At 33.4% G+C, this 21510-nt stretch overlaps 1 protein-coding gene across 1 annotated transcript in view; it reads left to right on the forward strand.

The window, feature by feature from the left end:
* The window catches only part of LOC126756886 (uncharacterized), a 53003-nt gene extending 31599 nt beyond the window's left edge, over positions 1 to 21404 (forward strand). The window contains exons 2-4 of the mRNA XM_050470376.1: positions 18132 to 18647; positions 18750 to 18827; positions 19762 to 21404. Coding sequence (XP_050326333.1) covers positions 18132 to 18647; positions 18750 to 18827; positions 19762 to 20077 — 910 coding nt within the window. The 3' untranslated portion in view covers positions 20078 to 21404. The remainder of the gene's footprint in view (positions 1 to 18131; positions 18648 to 18749; positions 18828 to 19761) is intronic.
* Positions 21405 to 21510: the final 106 nt, after the last annotated feature.

Below are 21510 nucleotides of genomic sequence, written 5' to 3' on the forward strand. Positions count from 1 at the left end.
ACTATGAAATTTGAAATTTTCAGAATTTTGATAAAGTTTTGAAATTTTTTTTTTTTGTAATTTAGGTGTCTTAAAAACTAAATTTTTGCAGTTAGAATTTTTTGTTCACAATTTTATACTATTTTGAGGTTAGAATTTTCATTTCAAAATTTTACTTAAGTTTTGAATAGACTTTGTTTTTGTAATTTGAGTTCTTAAAAATTTTAGAGTTTCAATTTTTTGTTCAAATATAACAGTAAAGAGAGAAGACTAATGAAAAAGTAAATTTTATACTATTTTGAGGTTAGAATTTTTCATTATAAAATTTTCAGGATTTTATTGAAATTTAAATTTTTTCTTTTGAAATTTGAGTCACTTATATAATTTGAGGTAAAAAATTTTTCTTATGTATTTTTGATTTGATTTTTCCAGTTTCACTAAAACTTTTATGCATAAAATATTTTTTTATTTTTATTTTGAATTCTTTAAAACTTTTATTTATACAGTTTGAGTTTAGATTTTTCGAAATAATTTGTTTTATATAATTTGCAATTTTGAGGTTAGAATAAAAATATTATCTGTTTTTTTTTCAAAAACTGTACCATTTTTGTTCACAAATAACGGTAATGAGCGAAGACTAACGAAAAAGTAAATTTTATTCCATTTTGAGGTTAGAATTTTGCATTATAAATTTTTCAGAATTTTTTTGAAATTCTGAAAAGATTTTTCTTTATAATTCAAGTCCCTAAAAAATTTAATATAAACAATTTGATATTAAATCAATTTTGATTTGATATCAAAAATACAATTTGTACAAGTATTTTGGAAAAATTTTCGATAATTTTTCCTGTTTTATTACAATTTTTAAAAATATTTTTTTTTGTATTTATAATCCTTTAAAACTTTTATTTTTACAATTTGGGGTTAAAATGTTCGAAATTTTTTTTTTATATACATAATTTTCGTTCATACAATTTGAGGTTATAATTTTGTTTATGTATTTTTGATAATTTTTCCAGCTTTACAACAATCAAAAAAAATTGTGAATTTTGAATCTTTTAAAATTTTTATTTATACAATTTAAGGTTAGAATTTTCGAAATATGTTTTTTAATAATTTTCAATTTTTAAGTTAGAATTTTTGTTAAATCTGTTTTCAAAAACTGTTAAATTTTTTTTTGGTTGGAAATTTCCTTACTTTGAATTTGATTATAATTACTTCGCAATTTTGAGGCTCAAATACTCGTTGTTTATTTTCCATATTTTTTCCAAATTTCTATAAAATCTTAAAATTAAGATTTTGCCTTTCCTACCATATTAAACTATAAAACGACGTTACTATCCTCCTCTTCCCGATCTTAGATCGACCATAAATTATTTTTTCTTTAAATTTGATTTTTTTATTTTTATATCTCTAACCTTAGAGATAAATGTGTTCTTAAAAGCTTCAATAAAGCTCTTACTGCTTTCGGTTGAGCTTTCATTTATAATTCATTTCAGAGTACCATAATCTTATCTTAAATTTTTGGATCTGAGTGTATATTGTCTTAAGAGTCCCAATAAAGCTTTCAAAATTAAGTTTCGGTTGAGCTTTCAGTTGTAATTCATTTCATAATGGCATAAGCGTATTAAAAATTTTAGATTCTGACTATATTTCGTCTTACGAGTCTCAATAAAGCTCTCAAAAATAACCTTCGGTTGAGCTTTCATATTGAATTAATTGTATAATAATATTATCGTTAAGGATTTCGAAAAAGATCTCAAAAAAGTTTCGCTTGAGCTTTAATTTATAATTCTTTTTATAATGGCATATGCATACTTGAACTTTAACGTTCTGTATCTATGTTTACTTAAGAGTTTCAACAAAGCCCCCAAAAAAAACTTTCACCTGAGCTGTAATAGTAGTGTAAAATTTTTTTTTGTGAAAACATTTGAAATGAATTTACAAAAATTAAAAAATAAAACAATTTTTATACTGCGCAATTTTCAAGCAATTTTCGCAATATTTGCAATACTTTCCATTCAAGCAAAATCAATAATTATTTCCTGCCTTAGTGCAGTTACTGTCGATGAGCTGCCACCTCATATTCATATTCTCTCTGGAAACGCTCCCTCCTCGCAACAGCATAGCCATTAAAATTACTACGCTATGGTATTTTGCTTTTGTAATTATGCTGAGTACCTCATTCGACGTAGCCACCTACACAGCGCTGCACACACACACGCGCGCACTTGTGCATGCTTTCATAACTAACTAACTAAGTAATTCAGCGGCAATGTTTGTAGCGACTGCAACTTTTTATTATACAAATTGCTACGAGTATCTATGATTTGAGTGGAGTATCTCATGCGCATAGCGCTTTTTTAATTTCCATTCGCCAAGAGCGGAAAGCGTGCATAAATGAATGCGTAGGAATAGAGTACTTAGAGCCGTACTTTATAACGACTCAGCAAACAAAAGTTGTCCACTTTGTAGCACAAGAGCTGGAGAGCAGAGTTGATAAATTGTAAAGAAATTTAATAAATATGCCACGATGTCGCAATTTCTTTTTGAAAGTTTGCTGAGGACAATTTAAAATTATTAATGGTTTGATAAATAATAAAGTTTTGAAAATGCAGATATAGAAATAAAGTTTTAGAAACAAGAAAACATTTTTCAATATTTAGTTTAATATTTCAAATTACGACAGAAATTCTTTGAAAAAAAGTATTGATGTAGATTTTAAAATTTTTTCTTTTAAATAATAATTTTAATAAATTGGAAAATATTTAAAGAATCGCTAATTCCGTAAAATAGTTTAAAAATTTTGACTTTTATCGAAAAATATTTTCAAAATAATATTAAAACTCTTATTCTACAAATTTAAGAAATATTTTTGAAATACTTTAAGAAAAAATTTGAAATTTATTTTCGAATTATTTTTATAAATGGAATTTTTTTATCTTCTTTTTAAATTAAATTTGAGAAATCCAAAACAGAAACCTTTAGAAAGTTCAAAAATCAAAAATGATTTTGAAACTTTTTTCATTACTGAAAAAAAATGGAAAAAAAAATTTCCAAAATATTAAATTTGAAAAATCCAAAACAGAAACTTTTAGAAAGTTCAAAAATCAAAAATGATTTCGAAATTTTTTCCATTACTTACAGAAAAAAAACATCGAAAAAAAACTTTCCAAAAATATTATCAAAAATTTCACTGCAAAAATTTTCAAACTTTTAAAAAAATCGTAAATTTAAAAATTTCGAAAATTAAAAAAATAAGATTTTGGAAAATACTTTTGAATTATAAAAAAATGGACAACAAAATTTTCAAACTTTTAAAAAAAACGGAAATCAAATTATAAAAATATTGAAATTTTTTCAATTATAAAGTCCAGAACAAAAATGTCCAAACTTTAAAAATTAAAAAAATTAGATTTTTTGAAAAATTAAAAAAAAAACAAAAGACATATTAAAAAAATTATAAAAAAATCAAAAAATTTTCAAACAAACATTGAAATTATTGAAGTTTTAAAAATGTTTTTAAAACGTTTTTTAATTATACAAAAAATCCAATAACAAGCACCAAAAATTTTCAAATTACGAAAATATTACCAAATTTAGAAAACCGAAACATGATTTTAAATATTTTTTTAATTATGGATGAATTCAATTTTTTTTTATTTAAAAAATACAAAAAAAAATTAAATTATCTTCAATATTAAGAAAATCAACACCTAAATGAGCAGCTCTAAATTTCAAAACGAAAAGTTTATAATTCCGAAAATAAGATATCAGATATATGTTTTTAAATATTCATTTATTACAAAAAAAAACTCCAAAAGCCTTTTAAAAAGTCATATATTTATAAAATTACATACATATATGTATATTTAACGTCTTTTTAAACAAATTCAAAAAATTCCGAAAACTTGAATGACCAACTCTTCATTCAAAAATAAAAATTAAAATTCGAAGATTAAAAAGATCAGTATTTAAAAATTGTTTTTAATTTTTTTGGTACAAAAAAATTCCAAAACACTTTTAAAAAGTCAAAAAAATGCTATTGGTTTTAAATAAAAATTTTAAACAAGTTCGAAAACTTTCGAAAATTTGTAAAAATCAAATTTACAAAAATATTTTTAAACAGTTTCTGAGTTATAAAAATAGGAAACCAACAATTCTGGATTTTCGAAAATTTTACAAAATTAGAAATTTGAAAGTAGGATATCACATTTAATAAAAGTTTGTCAGATTTCGAAAACCTCTTTGAGTTACAAAAATTGTTTTTTTTATGTTTATCTAAATAATACTTTTAGTGCTTTTTTCATTTGAGAATTTTTTTATACCATAATTTTTTCTATATATATTTTTCCTTATTTTAGCTCTCGCATTAACAGCATTTTTGAAACTTTAATTTTTCTTTTCAACACCGACTTGTTTAAAATTAGGACACAGTTGAATACACCCAACTACAGTATATGCTAAAAGTACATAGTATATGCCCTCATTATTTTAGTCCATATTCTTACCTATTTTCTGCTTTGTTCGCATTTTTGTCTGCGAACTTTAATAACCTGTTTCTTTTTTATTTCCCTCATAACCTAGACGTTTCACTATTTGCCATATTTTCTTCAACATTATTTTATTATGACTTTTTTGTGCACATTTTTCCCTGATTTTTCCACATTTTCTCTTATAAATCTCGATATTTGCACAATTTCACTTTATTTCGTTTTATTTTATTTCCCTCTTATTTCACTGTCTGGCTTGCGCTCATTTGGTTTCTTTACTCTTTGTTGCCTACATATTTTTGCTATCAAATCGTTCGCTTCTAAATCAACTCACTTTTCACATTTCCGATTTTCGCTGCGCTTTTCGCACATTCATAGCACACAAACCAACGCGCGGCGCTTGAAGCCACCTCAGGCGGCTCACCTCCAACCCTTTCATTCATTAATTTACACACTTTTGCACTTTGCCGCGATTCTTTCTATGCGAGCGCCAACTGTTTGCTGCCTTCTTTTCTTTCAATGTGATTTTTCTGTTGTTGTTGCTTTTCACACTAACACTCCAACACAGAATTTCATTAGAGACTTGCAAGCGCTTAATTACTGCTGAGATTTCTCACGCACTGTCGGACCGAAAATGGGTTGAATGGGCTGACTGACGCTGACGCTGTCAGCAGCTTTTGCCTACGCCTCGCCTATGGCTTCCTGCTTTTGACCTCAGCTTAACTACGCTAAACCTCTGCCAGGCTGCCATGCTGCCGGCCATTAAACGCAGCGTCAAAAGTAGCAGCTAGTGTCAACGAGACAAAAAAAGCGTATTATATGGCAGCATTAAAATTAAATATTTCGCCAGAAAAGCGCAAAAACGCTGAGAGGTAATGTAAAGTAATGTTGCAGCGCATTAAATCAAAAGTCGAGCTAGTCAAGCAGCCGTGGCGCGTTAAAGCTTGAAGGCGCACGTTGACGGCTCTTTGCTACATGGAAAGTGTGTGTGTTTGTAAGCTTCAGCCTCACAGCGCTCACTTGGATGGTGGAAAAAAGTCAGCAAGGCATTAAGCGCATTTTCTAAGTATTGTTTTAAAGTTCTCATTATTTCCACAGCCAACAGCCGCGAGCACTTACTAGTTCATTTTGTCGGGCTTTGTGTGGCCGCATGCGTCGGTGATTTTCAAACACTTCATTGTTTGCATGTGTGGCAGCGACTGGAGACACATGTGGCGTGCGTGCTTCCTGTGCGAAGGCCCCAACAAAGCCGGGGCGTTCATTTCACTACAATTTTCTTTTTTGTCAGAGTTGGTCGCAGTTTTTTCCAGGCACACCATTTCCAATTCAGCTGCAAATCACTATGAACGCCTATAATTTAGGTAACTAATTCAAAGGCCACTAATGGGCGCGCTTGTGTTGGTTCAGATATCGAGGCATAGTGCTCGCCTCACGTATGTCTCATACTTCACACCACTGCGGCGGCACGCAAACGCATTTTGCTTTAATGTATCCTCCTTTTTAGTGTCTCAGGAAGTTACTTTACTAACCAAATATACACTTGCGCATGCGCTATTGTTCGCTGTGGCTTTGTTTGTCATTGGCGTTGCATTTGCGCATGCGCGTCAGTCAAGGCATTGCGGCTCATATCAATGAGCTGCGTGAGTTGTCAATATTTTCACATTTTCCCCACTTTGTTCTATTGATTTTTAATGAGTCAGCTGTGACGGTATCTCTTTGGGTTGACAATCTTTTGTGCTGCATAATGTCGATCAGGTGTTGAAGCGTCAAAAGACTTCTGGCGATCATATTCTTACTATGTAAAGGTAAATATTTGTACTGGAAATCGTACAACATGACTATGGCCCAACAGGTGTGCGCGTTTCCAATATTTTATGCATAGTGGCAGTAGCGAGTCAAAAAAATTAAAAAGTGATATAAATACATGAAGTTAGATAATCTTGAATATTAAAAAATGTAGTTATAGAGCTTTTAAAACAGTTTTTTAAAAACTTAGAAAACAGCAAAAGAATAAGAAATAATAATACTGAGTCAAAATTTTTATAATTTCTATCTTCAGAGATATATGTGTCCCTAAAGGCTTCAATAAAGCTCTTATAGCTTTAGGTTGAGCTTTCTTTTCATAATGGCATAAGCGTATTTAAGTTTTTTTTTTTTAACTTACAAATCAGCATAATAATAAGAATTAATAATATGCAGTCAATATTTTTAAAGCTTCTAACCTCAAAGATAAATGTATTTTCAAAAGCTTCAATATAGCTCTTACAGCTTTCCGTTAAGGTTTCATTCATAATTCAATTATACAATTTCATAATTTCACAATGGCGTATTTAAAATTTTATGTTCTGACTATATATTTTCTTAAAAGTCTCAATAAAGCTCTTAAAAATAACTTTCAGTTGAGCTTTCAACTTGACTTATTGTATAATAAAATTAACGTATTTAAGATTTAAGCTGCTAACTTTTTGTTTGCTTAAAGTATTCGAAAAAGATCTTACAAAAGCTTTCGCTTGAGCTTTCATTTGTAATTCACTTTGTAATGTCAATGGCGTACTTAAAATGTAACGTGCTGATTTTATGCTCTGTTTCAACAAAGCTTCCTAAATAAGCTTTCACCTGAAATTTCATTTATAATTCATTTTATACATTGCCGTACATAAATTTAAAATTCCAATTTAATTAGATACATATGTATTTTAAGAACTGAGCTTCACGCTTTAGTCTAATTTCTAAAGTGATAGTTTAAACCGAATAACACTCAAAGTTTTTTTAACCAACGTGAGAAAACCCTTTTCGAGCTACTGGCTTTAGCCTAAGGCTGAAAATAATAGTTTTTGGTTGTCATCGAAAATTGCTACGTAAGCTTTTGCAGATGAGCTTTCGTGGAAATTCTTAAGCTTTAGCCGGCAATATATAAAATGAAATAATTTTTAGAGAATACACATAATTATCTGCTCAAATTATTAATTACTTGTTACAAAACAAACGACTTTTAACATTGATTTAGTGCCTTGAAGCTTTTGATAACGAAAGCTCATTTTATGTATGTAAAAAGTTATATATGCGACCATTTTCACTTTTAGAGCTTGGCTAATATAAAAGCTCTGCACATTTCGCAACTATGCTAAAAGCTTGAATATTTAGTGCTTGGAAAGTAAATTATAAAAGAAACTTTGTTTGTTAAAGCATTCTCGTTAATTTGTAGAAGTAAAATGTGAAAGTTATTGTAAAATGCTAAAACTTTTAGAGCTTGGCTATGATGAAAGCTCTACCACATCCATGGGTGCTAAAAATGCTTCTAACATTTGAGCTTGTAGAAATAAAATATCAAAAAATTTTTTTTGATATAAAATGTTTTATTTAGTTTACGAAGCAAAGCCGAAAAGTTTTAAGAAGCAAAAGGGCTTTTCATAAAAGCATTTGGAAATAAAAATAAATAAAATGAAAGACAGCCGAAAAGCTTTTTGATGCCAAAGAGCTTTTTTTTAATCATAAAATTACTCCAGAAAATCATTTAGAAATAAAAATTTGAAGGAAAGCTGAAAAGTTTAAATAAGCTAAAGAGCTTTTCTTTAATCATAAAAGCTGAAAAGCTTATATAAGCTAAAGAGTTTTTCTTTAGTCAAAAAAGCTCTCCGGAAAATCAATCAGATATAAATAATTAACTCAGAAATTTATCATCAATATAACAATTACATAAAAAATAAACTCATTACCAACAGCGTTTCATTAACCATTTCTGCTTTAAAATGGAAAACAGTGTTCACAAGTAATACCATCAGCTGCAGTACCCTTTCGCTTGACTACCATATAATCCAGCATTAAAAGGCAATTAATTAATGACAATGTCAACCATAAAGCCATTAGCTGAAGCTAATTTAAAAATACGCTTAAAAAAGGAAAAATAACGCGCGTTTCGCTTGGGAATAAAAATGTATTAAAATGTCGTAACGGTAACAAACACATACATGTGTGTGTGCTAACAAATGGGCATTGAAACAAATGTGGCAAAGACGTGCTCAAATTGTAATTACAAAAAATATAATTGATGTACACACACAAATACATACATACATACATACTTATGTGAAAACCCAACTTGCAACTTTACGCAGCTGGCATGTGGCAAGTGGCAAGTGACCACACAACAGCAACGGCGCAAGAAGACAGATTACTAAAAATAACAAAAAAAAAAACAATTTTGACACAGAATTATTATATAATTTTGGTGTCCTCTAAGCCTTAACGCCGCTGGCCACACCGTTGCATAAACATTTCTGCAAAGTTTGCAGACTGCCGTTAGTTCAGCCCAGTAGCAGCTTACGCAACTGGCAGTTAAGAAAGGTAACGAAAATTCAATTAACGGCAGGTCCATTGGCTACCAAGCCACCAGCTTTGGGTGCTTAGGTCTGTGTGTGCGCTCATCAATATGTGGCAACCACAAATGCAGCAGCAGCAGCAGGAACAGCAGACGAGTTGTAGGCACACTTTTTCACACATATTTTTCGATTTGCTTTCCATCTTTATTTTTATCTGCATGCCAGTGTAAATGATAAATTCGAAATTGATGACTTTTTCACACCCAGTCATAATTTAGTGGCAATTTTATGAGACAAATTGTAAGCAATGCTGTCACTCGTGCGCTCCGAGGCTTATAATTAAATGCCACATGGCACCTTCAGGCCAACTCTCATTAAAATTTTTTCCGGCAACCCTCCTGTATTCTGACGTAAAAATAAATTGAGAACGCAGAGATCGGTGAAATAAATGTGTAGCCGAAGATTTATGTGGGCATTAGAGAAGAAAAAATTGATGATCCGAAAGTATTTCTTGAATAAAATTTGTTTATAACATGTGTTCCATATAGATGTGACTTCTTCTCGGACGTCTTCCAGAAGGCTTCATTGAAATTCTTTCAAACAACGCATGACTTTCAGCAAAAATCTCTAATATTCCACATAAATAAATAGTAGTGTCTTCTCTGTTCGCTCTTAAACGCCTTTGTGACGCATGCAACTAGCACTGCCGCCAATCCGTTCGCCTCTCCTCGTTTGTCTAGCGGACTTGCAGCTCACACTTTTTATAGACTTGGAAATTGTTGTTTGAATGCGTTTGCATCAAATGCCTTTTTACTACTTCAATTGCTGCTTTTCAACGACTTTTTACGCACAGTGCCGATAATAAAAAGTAGTAAAAATTGTTTTTTTATTACTCGCCACAATTTATGCTCGTAGAACTACCGCATGCAGCCTCAGCGTGTGTGTTGGAATGTGTGCTTGTGTGTGCGCACACGTGTCGATTAATTGAGTTCATTGTGTGTCTGTGTGTGTGTGCTCGTGCGCCTGTTATAAATTCTTCGCATTGCTGCAGGCTGGCGAGCTTCAAAGCACATCAAATGCATCACAGCGCCTTTGTTTTCAAAGCTGTTAATGCTGTGGACGTTTCCTGGTGGTTTCTATTTTCTATTTTCTACTTTTAATTTTTTATGGCCTTTTTGTTTTTGTTCAATATTTTTTCGTTATTATTATGTTGCAATAGCGTAATTAAAAGCGTCATTAAATTATCAATTTGTAAAAGTTTCAACAGTTTTTGGTTACTGTGCGACTTGCCTTTGTGTTGCTTGATGAATATGTTCAAAATTTTGAGGTCAAAGCGTTGCAAAACGCCTATAATCGAAAGTCGAAGGGAGGGTCAAGAGGTCTCATGGTATTGTGTTGTGAACTTTAATGATTTTTTATGAGGAATCATGAAATTAAGCGGTAAATGGAATAGATTAAGAGTTCAAGAAAATAATAAAAGAGTAATGAATTAATCAACCTTTTTTTTATAGCCAAATTATGTTAAACTAAATTCTTTTTGGAAACGCGAAATATTTTTCATAATTAATCCTTATCGTTACAATCCGTTACTCTTTGTCTATTTCTGTGATCTCTATCAGAAATTGTAGAAATAAAGCTTTCACAACTTTTATGAAACAAAAGCTTTCACAAAAAGCTTTACAAAAATACACTTTTTTTAATTAGAAACCATAATAAATTAACATAATTATGGACATCCCTAAAAACTTTTTGTTCTGCAAACAAATGTATGCAGCTAAAGCATTTACAGCTTTTCTGAAAAAAAACTTTCACAAAAAAAGTAACTTAAAAGCAATTTTAACATTTTTTCAATTATTTATAATACCATATCAGCAATTTTAATGAAAAAGCTTCTTCATAAGTTACCCTTAGGGTGCAATCGGTATGCACAAACACTTGTGTGTATCAAAGGTCGCCAGCAAATTTAAGTAAATAAGCTTTCTCTCTTTTTTGAAACAAAAGCTTTCACAATAAGCTTTGAACAACGTTGAATGTTTAAAAGCTTGAGAAATGAAAGCTTGCAATGAAACTTAAAATGAATTTTTAAAGCAAAATATTATAAGTAAAAGCTCAAACATCCCGAAAACAAAAATAAAACCGTTATGTGAACAAAACTATAATACTCTCCTTAGCAACTTTGTTGCGAGAGTATAAAAATCTGTAAGGCTTGATTTAATATCAATCGATCCACACGCAACTTAAAAGGAATTTTATTGAAATAATTATACGCAAAAGCCGAAACAATTAAAAACTGAAATAAAAGCTATAAAGCTTGATTTGATATATAATTATCGGTATATAACTAATAAAAAAATTTTAAAAATAAAGAAGTGTGAAGCGAAAGCTAAAAAATATCAAGAGTAAAAAGCTCTAAAGCTTCATTTAATATTATATTAATATTTCAATATGTATATTAATTTGAAATGCAAGCTTTAAAAACATGAGCTTTCATTAAAGCTTTAACGTTTAATATAAAGGAGTGAGCTTTTATGAAGGCTTCAAATAATAAAAAATATTGAAGAACTTAAAATTTTTAATTTTTCTGACATATATATATATAAGTACATATGTATGTATATCCACAAAGAAAGCTTTCAAAACAACACAAATTGAATTAGCGCGCAAAAAGAGATGAAGACAAAAATTATGAAACGATTTATGCATAACTTTCACAGGAATACTTGTATATAAAGAGAGATTTGTCAAAAAAAATAAGTTTTCCTTTTTTAAAGCATACTTCGCAAAACTTATAGAAAATGTAAGCTGTATTTTGTTGGAAAATAAAATTTTTTAGTTCATTTCTTACAAAGTTTTGTGAATTTAAAGTTCTTTATTAAAAAGTATTTAAAATGATCTCCTTTTCGTTAAAATATTGGTTTTCACCTGAGCTTCTTCAAATTTTTTTTCAGTTAATATTAAATAAGCTGCCTGGCTTTTCTCTTTCTTTGCGTGAAAGATATGCAATTCGTTGAATAAAGTACTAACAATCACCTAAAATTATAAGTTTTCAATATAAACTCTCATCAGAGTAAAGCTCAGACAAAGCTTTTATTTAAAGTGCATCAAAGTAATTAGACCTTCCACAAAAGCTTTCAGCGACGCTTTTAAAATGTTAGAAAAACTATAAATTCTATCATTACTCAAAAATAATTAAAAAAGAAATTTAGTGGTGTTAAAAAACTATTTCCCGCTTTATAGCACTTAAGGGTTAGGCAGTCAAATGCATAGTAAAAAGATTTGGAGAAGCAAAAACTAGCAGGCGCCTGCAATTTTCCTCTTTCACTGCGAAGATATATCGCCTTTTTTATAACACTAAATTAACCAGAAGAACAACACGCCATATAATTTCAATTTATTTTCAACACCATAAAGAATATCGAACCATAAAACAATATTAGCTCTACTAAACACAATAAAATAACAAATGAGAATGGCCACATGTGTGCTTGGTCTACATACGCTATACTCGATACATAAATATGTACATATGTATATGCACCTCTGTGTTCTTTTAATTATGGAGCCGCAGCACAAAATTGAATTTACAAAGCAATCAATTAATCCCCTTACAGATCGGTAGCTGGATAAATATGGCTGGCAAGGGCTAGCTGCTGCATTATTAGTAGGAGTGTATGTGTGTGTGTTTGTGAAGTGAGACTACAGAGTGTACGAAGTGACCCTAACATATGGCGTTTTAATGACTTCACAAAGTGCTGAGGGCCAGCAAAGCGCAGAAGCACGAACGGCAGAAACAACAATAACACTAAAATATTTTTTGTGCCAGCAAAGGTTGCAGCAGCTTTAATTTGACAACACTTACATGCAGCGATTAATTTGTGAAGAAGCAACACATAAGAAATAAACAATAACAAAAAAATCAAAAATCGAAAGCGGAAAATCAAAGAAAAGCTGAAAAACGAAGCTTTCGTGTTGCGCCGGCGGCGGCAATGCTGCGATTCGACACGCACGGGCTATTTGCATCATTTGTCAGGCGCATAATAACAATTTATGTTTGTCAGCTAGTATACAACAACAACGATAACACGAACAGCAAGCACAGCAGCGATTGCATGGCAAGCAGTGGCATGCCACGGCTCTAATAAATAGTGTGAGGTGCTAGGTGTAGGCCTAAAGAGGTTGGGCAATTGTTGCCGCAAGCTGTAAGCGCTAAACAGCCAACAAAAGCAACAACAAAACACTGATGCTAAGCGAAGTTTGTGATTTTTGCAGCCAAGCTGTTTTCCTTGTTTTTGTTTTTGTGGCATTAACGCGCTGTAGCTCCAAGCACTTCGACCAGCTGCAACCAACAACAACAGCTAACACGTATATTGCGCCACAAATCGATTGCGCCAGTGAACTATGCTTCTAGATTATATTCCAAGCGACGCCTCATTTTTCGAGTGACACGCTCGTAGCACGGGCTTACCGCGACGCTCCACATGTGTTATCAGCCTGCCGCACACACACAGAAATGTAAATATAGTGTACTACAGTTATGTGTGCATACGCACTTTGTAATCTTAAGTGCTTTGTGGCGCTCCAACAAGCACCAAAAGCTGGTGTGTGGCGCACAGCCCAAAAGCCAATGCGAGTGTGCATGTGTGTCGTTGGCTGTGCGTTAGCATACATTCGGGCGTTCGGGGCGTCACCAAACGCAACTCAACTCGCCAGTGTTGGCTAATTTATGATGCGCTCGCTCGCCTTTAGTTGTTGTCATCTCATATTGTATATATTTATGGTTATTTATTGAAAGCGCTCGCAGCCGCAGCTTGTCGCACTGAAGTGTGGCTAACAAACAAACACACACACTCACACATGTACTTTCATATTCACATATACATACATACATGCATATAGTCATTGGAGTAAATGTCCCAAAAGTTGTATTTTTGTGTGAAATGTAGCTGACAACCGCTGCCTGCTGTTCACTGCCTGTCACAGATTACAAAATAATATCAAAAATACAACAACAAAAAAATTTTGAACAAAGCAGAAAGAATAGAATAATTTCAAATGCAATGCAGCGCATGACGATCAAATCAAATGCTCGTTTATTGAAAAATATATGAGCACAGCCATTTTATATGTACCGGCGTGAGCGCACAAGTGTAAGGCCCTGTAGCGCAGAGAAGAAGCGCTACTGGAATAAAGGGTGTGAAAATTGGTTGCAAAAGGTTTTTCTGCCCAAAAAACCTGGAAAAAATTTGCTCGGGAAAAAATCTTCATAAAAGGCGAGGAGGTAATGTGTAGCTTTACTTTCGACCAATAAGAAAGGTACTACAGATTTGTACAAAAACTTGCAAGCGACAAATTACATTCGTATATTTTACGATAAGTGTACCACAAGTTCATAAATTCATCGAAATGTGATCTCAAAAGTCTCAAATCTCTAGCTAACTTTCCCAAAAAGCTTCGAACTGCTACGAATAGAGTCGAATAGACTCGAAATGTGAAACCAAAAGTCTCAAACACCTCGCTAACTTTCCCTAAAAGCTCCGAACTGCCACGAATAGAGTCGAATAGACTCGACATGTGAAACCAAAAGTCTCAAGTACCTCGCTAACTTTCCCAAAAAGCTTCGAACTGCTACGAATAGAGTCGAATAGACTCGAAATGTGAAACCAAAAGTCTCAAGTACCTCGCTAACTTTCCCAAAAAGCTCCTAACTGCTACGAATAGAGTCGAATAGACCCGAAATGTGATCCTAAAAGTCTCAAATCGCTTCCTACCTTTCACAAAAAGCTCCGCACTGCAACTGCAACACCGCTCTTCTCGCCTAAATATCATAAGCCTGGTACTTTTAAGGCACTCCAAGTTGTTTCTCTGTGCTTTTTGCGGCATCTCAACACACCTCATGCCCTACAGGGCTGCCAATCAAACCGAAATGTGATGAATTGAAATCAAATGACGTGGCATGGCATGGCATAGACAGGCGAATTTTATGGGGAAAAAAGCGCGTTCAGGCAATAAAATGTGCTTCTAACAACTGCATTTAATCATCGCGCGTGAGCAGCGAAATGACAGCGACAACGCAAACAACAACAATTAGACAACAACACGGCATATGAAAAACCATCAACGAATGTAATCGAAATCGGCAGCAGAGGAATACTTCACACGACTGTTTAGTTTTTCGGTTTTACATGTAAATTTCTATTTTGATTTACGAGGGTGCGATATGCAGCACAATTTTTTGGAAGTGTCTGCCGTTGCTCACAACATAATTTATATATTAATAAATATGTGTGCATATATATGTACATACATACAAATCGCCGACACTTGTGCTGTATTCCGGCTTGTTGATGCCCCAATTTTTGCATATTCCGCTCGTTGTTGTTGTTGTTCCGTTAGATTTGTATCGCTTGTTAGTTTATTTATTCGATCGTTAGATTTTCCATTTTATTTCTATTATTTTTTTGTTATTGTAATGTTTTATTTTTGTTATTGTTATCGCGTGTGCTCTCGTGCGCAGTGATTTTTTCACAACCAAACAGTTTTTTTACGAAAAGCACAAATTTTACACATTTCCCGTTTTTTGCCTTCCAAAGTTAGAAATTAAATAAATTCGTTTAATGTTTTATAGCAACTTTTTTTGGTTAAAAATATGCCGTTAAAAATGTTGGCACAATGATTCCGTTACAGTTTGATGTTTCAATTTTGCAGTATCGTTTGCCAAGCACAGCGCTTTCGGTGCTTGAAATTGAATGTAATTCCGCTGAAAGAGCTTTTACTCGTTTAAAATGGCTTAAAATACATAACTTATTGTGGGCATACACAAATACATACATATATGGAAAAAGTTATAGAATTAAATTTGATTGGAATGGCATTAGCGCCGAATATTGAAACGAGTTTTAAGCTGGAAAGTTTTTCCTCAATTTTCCAATATCACAACAGTTAAAGAGCTTTTGAGGCTTTATAAAGGAAAATAATAGGTTTCAAATATAAACGGTTTTTTTCAAAAAAGGTCCATGTTACTAAAAAAGGCTTCACACCAAATCACTTACAGCAAAAATTAATTAGATTTAATGCTCGGAGGTTTCGGTTTGAACTTTTATTCGTCGGAAAATTTAATTTTCAGATGTGTTAATCGGATTGGTTTACTCAGCAAAGCAAATACGAGATTTCAAGTTAACTTTACATTACTTAATACTGTTTAACTTAACTTGACATTGTTTTACTTAATTTGGAATAAATGACGTTCATTTAAAATAACTTAGATTAATTTTGAAAAACTTAACTTAAATGAGAGTAACTTAATCAAAGTGTGTTTATAAAGAAGAAAATAAGTAATTTCAAGTAAACTTAACTTAACTTAACTTAACTTAACTTAAATTACCTTAAATCCGCTTAATCTAACCTAACTTAATTCAACTTAACTTAACTTAACTTAACTTAACTTAACTTAACTTAACTTAACTTAACTTAACTTAACTTAACTTAATTTAACTTAACATAGCTTAAATCAGCTTAACTTAACTTTAATTTTTACCTTTTTTCTACATACGCAACTTAACTTGACTTAACTTTACTTTTCTTCTACATAACTTAATTTAACTTAAATCAACTTACTTAACCTAACCTCACAATACTTAATTAAGTAAATGAATTTCCAGTAGGCAATACTGATTTTCACTTTCAATTGAACAACTTTGACCAATAAACATTTTTTAAATATATTATACAAACTTAACATATTCTTAAAGTCCGTAATAACTACAAACTCCTCCTCCCCTTTTATAACGAAGGGAAAAGGTAAAGCAAAATCCTTTAAATCTATCTCGTATCCAAATTTTTTTCTCTTCCACCAAATTATGGAGTTTCTAACTGATTATTCTTCGCATTACTCATTCCCCTTACCTTAGCAATCAGCGAGCACCTGCGTTGAGAATTGTAACGAAAATCGCTTAGAAACAAAATCGCCATAAACGCCTTAGATTTTTTTTCGCTTTGACCCGCTCAAGCAAAAGGATATAAATCTCGCAATAGACGCGTTGACCAACCAAAAAAAAAGAAGAAAAGAAATAAACGAAAATGGAATCAATTCTAATAAATTGAATGCATTTCTTCTTTGTTTGCTGCTTTTGAGATTATAGAAATTGAAGTGCTCGAAAAAAGTGTGGTGCGAAGGCAGGCAGCAAACAGCTGTCCATTTACTCGACATAAATTATAGTCAAATGAGTGGCTGACAGGCAGACACAACGCACACAAACACACGAATACACATAAGAATTACACACACACACACAGGAATAAATTTTAACAAGTTAGGTAGATGCTTGAGCATCATTGGCATTTAGGCAGGTGTTGCATGTCAATAGGATGAAGAGCGCAAAAAAAAACGAACGGACGAAGCCGAGGAAGAAACGAAATTAGACATAACACAAAATAAGGATCAAAATTTTGAACATAAAAGCCTTTGCATGTGGAGCAGCAGCGGCCGACCAGTGTGATACTTTGCTGACACTGAGCATTAGAGCTGAAAGGCGCTGTGACAAGCAGACAAAGGTGAATGTCGGCAAAGTCCTGTGACCCTGCCAACATCAGCTGCGCTACCTGCACGCCGCCTAGCGACGATGATGGACAAAGGCGCAAGGAGTTTGAGCGACAAAAAAACACATACTATGATTCACTGTTAGGCACTTTGCTTATTGTTTGCCGCCCCCCTCTGCGCATGCATGTGACGGCTTGCGTGTGTAGCGGTGTGTGTGTGCAGGTAGACACATTAATTCCAGCAAAGATTTTCCACTTTCCCGCTTGCTTGCATGCCTCTCTAGGTGTGTATTTGTGTGCGTGAGTATTTCCAATCGTCTAATGACTTTGTGTGACGCACAATTTCTACCTGCCCAGCAGCGGCGCTGGCTGTCTGTGGCATGCAACATGCAAGATGCTGATCAACAACAAAGCGCGCTGCTGATAATGGCGCTGGCAGTTGATGCTGGTTGGGGATTTTTCTTTTAATTTCTTGCTTATGCCTTGCTGTGTCAGCTCTCCTCGTTGCTATGTGCATGTGGCATGCAGTGTGGCACACTGAAATGAAAGTAGAAAAAACGCCAGCTGCATTGTGTGCAGGTAGCGCAGAAAAAATATCCACTTTATTTATATGTGTGTGTTTATCGCCAGCCATTCAAAAGTAACCCGCTGTCAACTATAAATATTTTTTCCGAACTATAAAGTGCAAACAACAAACACACACACATATACATGCATGTTTATTGATAAAAAATATTGTACATTCAAGCAGCAGCCATAAATAATAATTTATTTATTTTCATATTTCATCTCTTCCTCTTTGCAGACGCTTCCTTGACACACCCACCGCCGTTGTGGACAATCCGACCGGTGTTATCGTCGCTGGTGCGACTGGTGGCGGCGCTGGTCCGGCTGCCAACGGCACAATGGTCGGTGGTGCGGCCACCGCCGTCAGTGCCACCTTCCGCAAATGCTTCTCACGTCCCATTGTGCCCTTTATTATCGGTATATTCGCGCTTGGCGGCGCTGCGTGCACGCTGGGCGGTGTGGTGCTCGGTGCGACGGGCCTCATTGAGCACACCACCCAATATTTGAGCGCTTCACTGCTGATGATCGGCATCGGGCTGTCGTTGCTCATTGTGGCCGGCATCATTTGGCGCTTGTGCACACCTAGCGATGCGGATGAGTGTCCCTGCTATCGCCTGATGGAGACCTGCCGCAACTGTAATAGTCCCTATTGTAATAATCGCATACTGCCCGGTGGTTATTTGTATCCAGAGTTCCAGCATCGACCGCCGCCGCCATCGTACTTGACGTCGTTGCACGAGTGTGCAGCAATTGGGTGAGTAGCGCAAAAATAAAGATATGAATTCACAAAAATAAAAATTGACTGACATTCATTTTGATTGCATTTTAACGCCTTGAATTATGCTTCCATTTACAGTTTAATCAACGGTGCTGTCTACAGCGGCCTACGTATGAACACACCACCGCCTTTATATCGTTCCACGAACTCTCTGAGGTATGTACACGTGCTCGGCAATAATACTGTTATAAATTAATTACTTAAAGCACTACACTGGTCAACATAAAATTGGGTGTGAGTCAAAGAAAGTTTTTAATTGGATTTCAATTTTTTTTTTTGCAAATGCTTAAGGTTTAAGGTAAACCATATTGAGGTTAGGTAAAAATTTTATTTTTAATAGCAGCATATAATTCGTAAAAAATGTTTGCGGAAAGTGCCTGGTACTAAAGTGGCTAGAAAAATCAGGACAAAATTTGATAACGGAAAATGTAGAACTAAAAATAAGAAAAAAAAACCGTTAGCTTCGGTTGCATCAGAACTATAATACCACTCACAGAAACATAATTAGATTTTAATTTGTAAGTAAACTATATGCTATAGTGGTTCAATCAAAACTGTTTATTCGAAGTTAATTTTACTTAATAAATATTTCGGGATCCCGAAAATAGATAGTCTTGTGAATAATTTCTATTCTTTTACTAGGCCTTTTCCATTTACTTATGTTTAATAACAATAAAAAATCAAAAATTTCGGGATCCCGAAAATCGGTAGTTTCTTTAATAAACCCTATCCTTTTACCAGGCCTTTTCCATTTAAAAGACAACAATAAAAATCAAAAATTTCGGGATCCCGAAAACAGATATTTTTGTAAATAAGGTCTAGGATCCTGGGCTGATTATTCTTTTTTTTGCATTGCGCCACCATACAAATATTTTGATAACAGAAGCAACAATCCCAATCTTTTGGGTCAAAAGCAGCCTGCTGGACGAAATCCACTTAAAATAAAAAATAATAATAAACTAATTAACTCCAGTTAGACGCACACAAAAAAAATAGTTGACCTGTGCAGATAATTATCTAAATTAACCCAATCCCTCAGCGAATAATTATTTAACTAATAGACCCATTTTTACGCTCCCACTCTTTACAGCGTTTTCGTGCCCGGTTCGAACAGCAACACGCACACGCTGACCACGAACACACCCACCACCACCTTCACGCCCACCACAGTCATGCCCAACAACAACAGCAGCAGCAACAACAACAGTCAGCCAACACAAAGTGGGCCACCGAACTATATGCCACCTGTCGCGCTTCCCAACGCGACGACGACAGCAGCTGAGCTGCTGCCCGAACAAACGGCGCTCATTGAAAATTTACAAACACAAATGCAAACGCAAACACAAACACAACAGGCGCTGCCGCCAGCGCTGACCAAAGAGATCAATTATCTAGAATTGGACTAAGTAGCAAAGGGAAAAGCAAAGCGAGGCAAAAATCTATAACCAATACGTATACAATAACACAGAATGTTGTTAGCAGCAGCAGATATGCAGCCGAAGCCAGCGACAAAGTGAATTACTAAATACTTGTAGCAGTTAGTGACTAAAGTCAAGTCAGGCAAACTAAGGCAATTGTGCTGCAATACAACCGCAAACAACGCCACATGCAAACATATATATATAGAATATATACAAATACACACACACACACAGTATGTGGGTGTGTGCAAAAGTGTTCATGTTACATAGAAAATGTCGGTCAGGCGGCTCATAACTGTGTGGGCGGGTGCGCGGAGTCGCCTGTCAGCCATTGACTGATTTATTTAGTTTTAAATGTGTGTCTGTGTGAGTTTAGTGCTTAAGTTCTAGCTATTAGTAAAATAATAAATTGATATAGAATATATTTAGATTTAAGCTGTGCGCCAAACCGAACTGAAATTGCATCTCCGGCTAAGAAGTCGCTTACACGATTTGCATGCAACTGTGAAAATACGGCTATACACCTACACACACAAACACACTTTCACTAAACCGTTACATGCGTGTTACAACTAAGACTATCAGCTATCTTTAGGCAGATAGCAAGTGCATATGTATGTAGGTGTTTAACAAATTTAAATCAAATTTACAACAAGTGCAAGAAGCTGTTAACTTTAGCAAACACAATTTTAAGTACACGCATACACACTCAGTTGGAAAATGGTAATTTATAGGCGTGCATTTTGTTGGAAAATACTTTTTGGCTTATTTTTGATGAATTTGATTTCCTTTAAATTTATAAATATTCTAATGCGCAAATGCAATTGTGTGTGTTTCTTTAAAGAAGTTAGAAAAATATGCAAAAGAGTTGGTTATTCACACACACACACACTAACACCTAGTAGTTATAATAGTTTTATATGTACAAAAATGATTTTAAATGTAAATAATTGAAAGAGCAACAAAATGTGTTAATCTCACAACTAAATGTACAGAAATGCAACAACATGCATGACAACAACAAATGCATATATGCAACACCGATATATATACACCTAGTGTTATCAATTCACATGTAATCGTATATACATACATACATATACCTATATATACATGCGTATGTTTTATATATTTAAAATATATAAATGTGAGTTTTACATACATACATGCACACACATACATACGTGATTATGTATGTGTTGGTAAACGCAAAGGAATATGTTTTCACTGTAACCTATTCGTGAATGTTGTTTTTAGTATTTTTCTATGCCAAATTTTTTAATAAATATAAAGATATTATTATGACATATAATTTCGTTTAATTTCATTTTGTTTATTGGAATGATTGGGCACATTGTTAGGAAAAATTATATACTCGTATCTTCTTCTTTATTGGCGTAGACTGGCCGCGCCAGTCG

This window comes from Bactrocera neohumeralis, chromosome 4 (assembly GCF_024586455.1).
Source record: "Bactrocera neohumeralis isolate Rockhampton chromosome 4, APGP_CSIRO_Bneo_wtdbg2-racon-allhic-juicebox.fasta_v2, whole genome shotgun sequence".
Taxonomy (NCBI): domain Eukaryota; kingdom Metazoa; phylum Arthropoda; class Insecta; order Diptera; family Tephritidae; genus Bactrocera; species Bactrocera neohumeralis.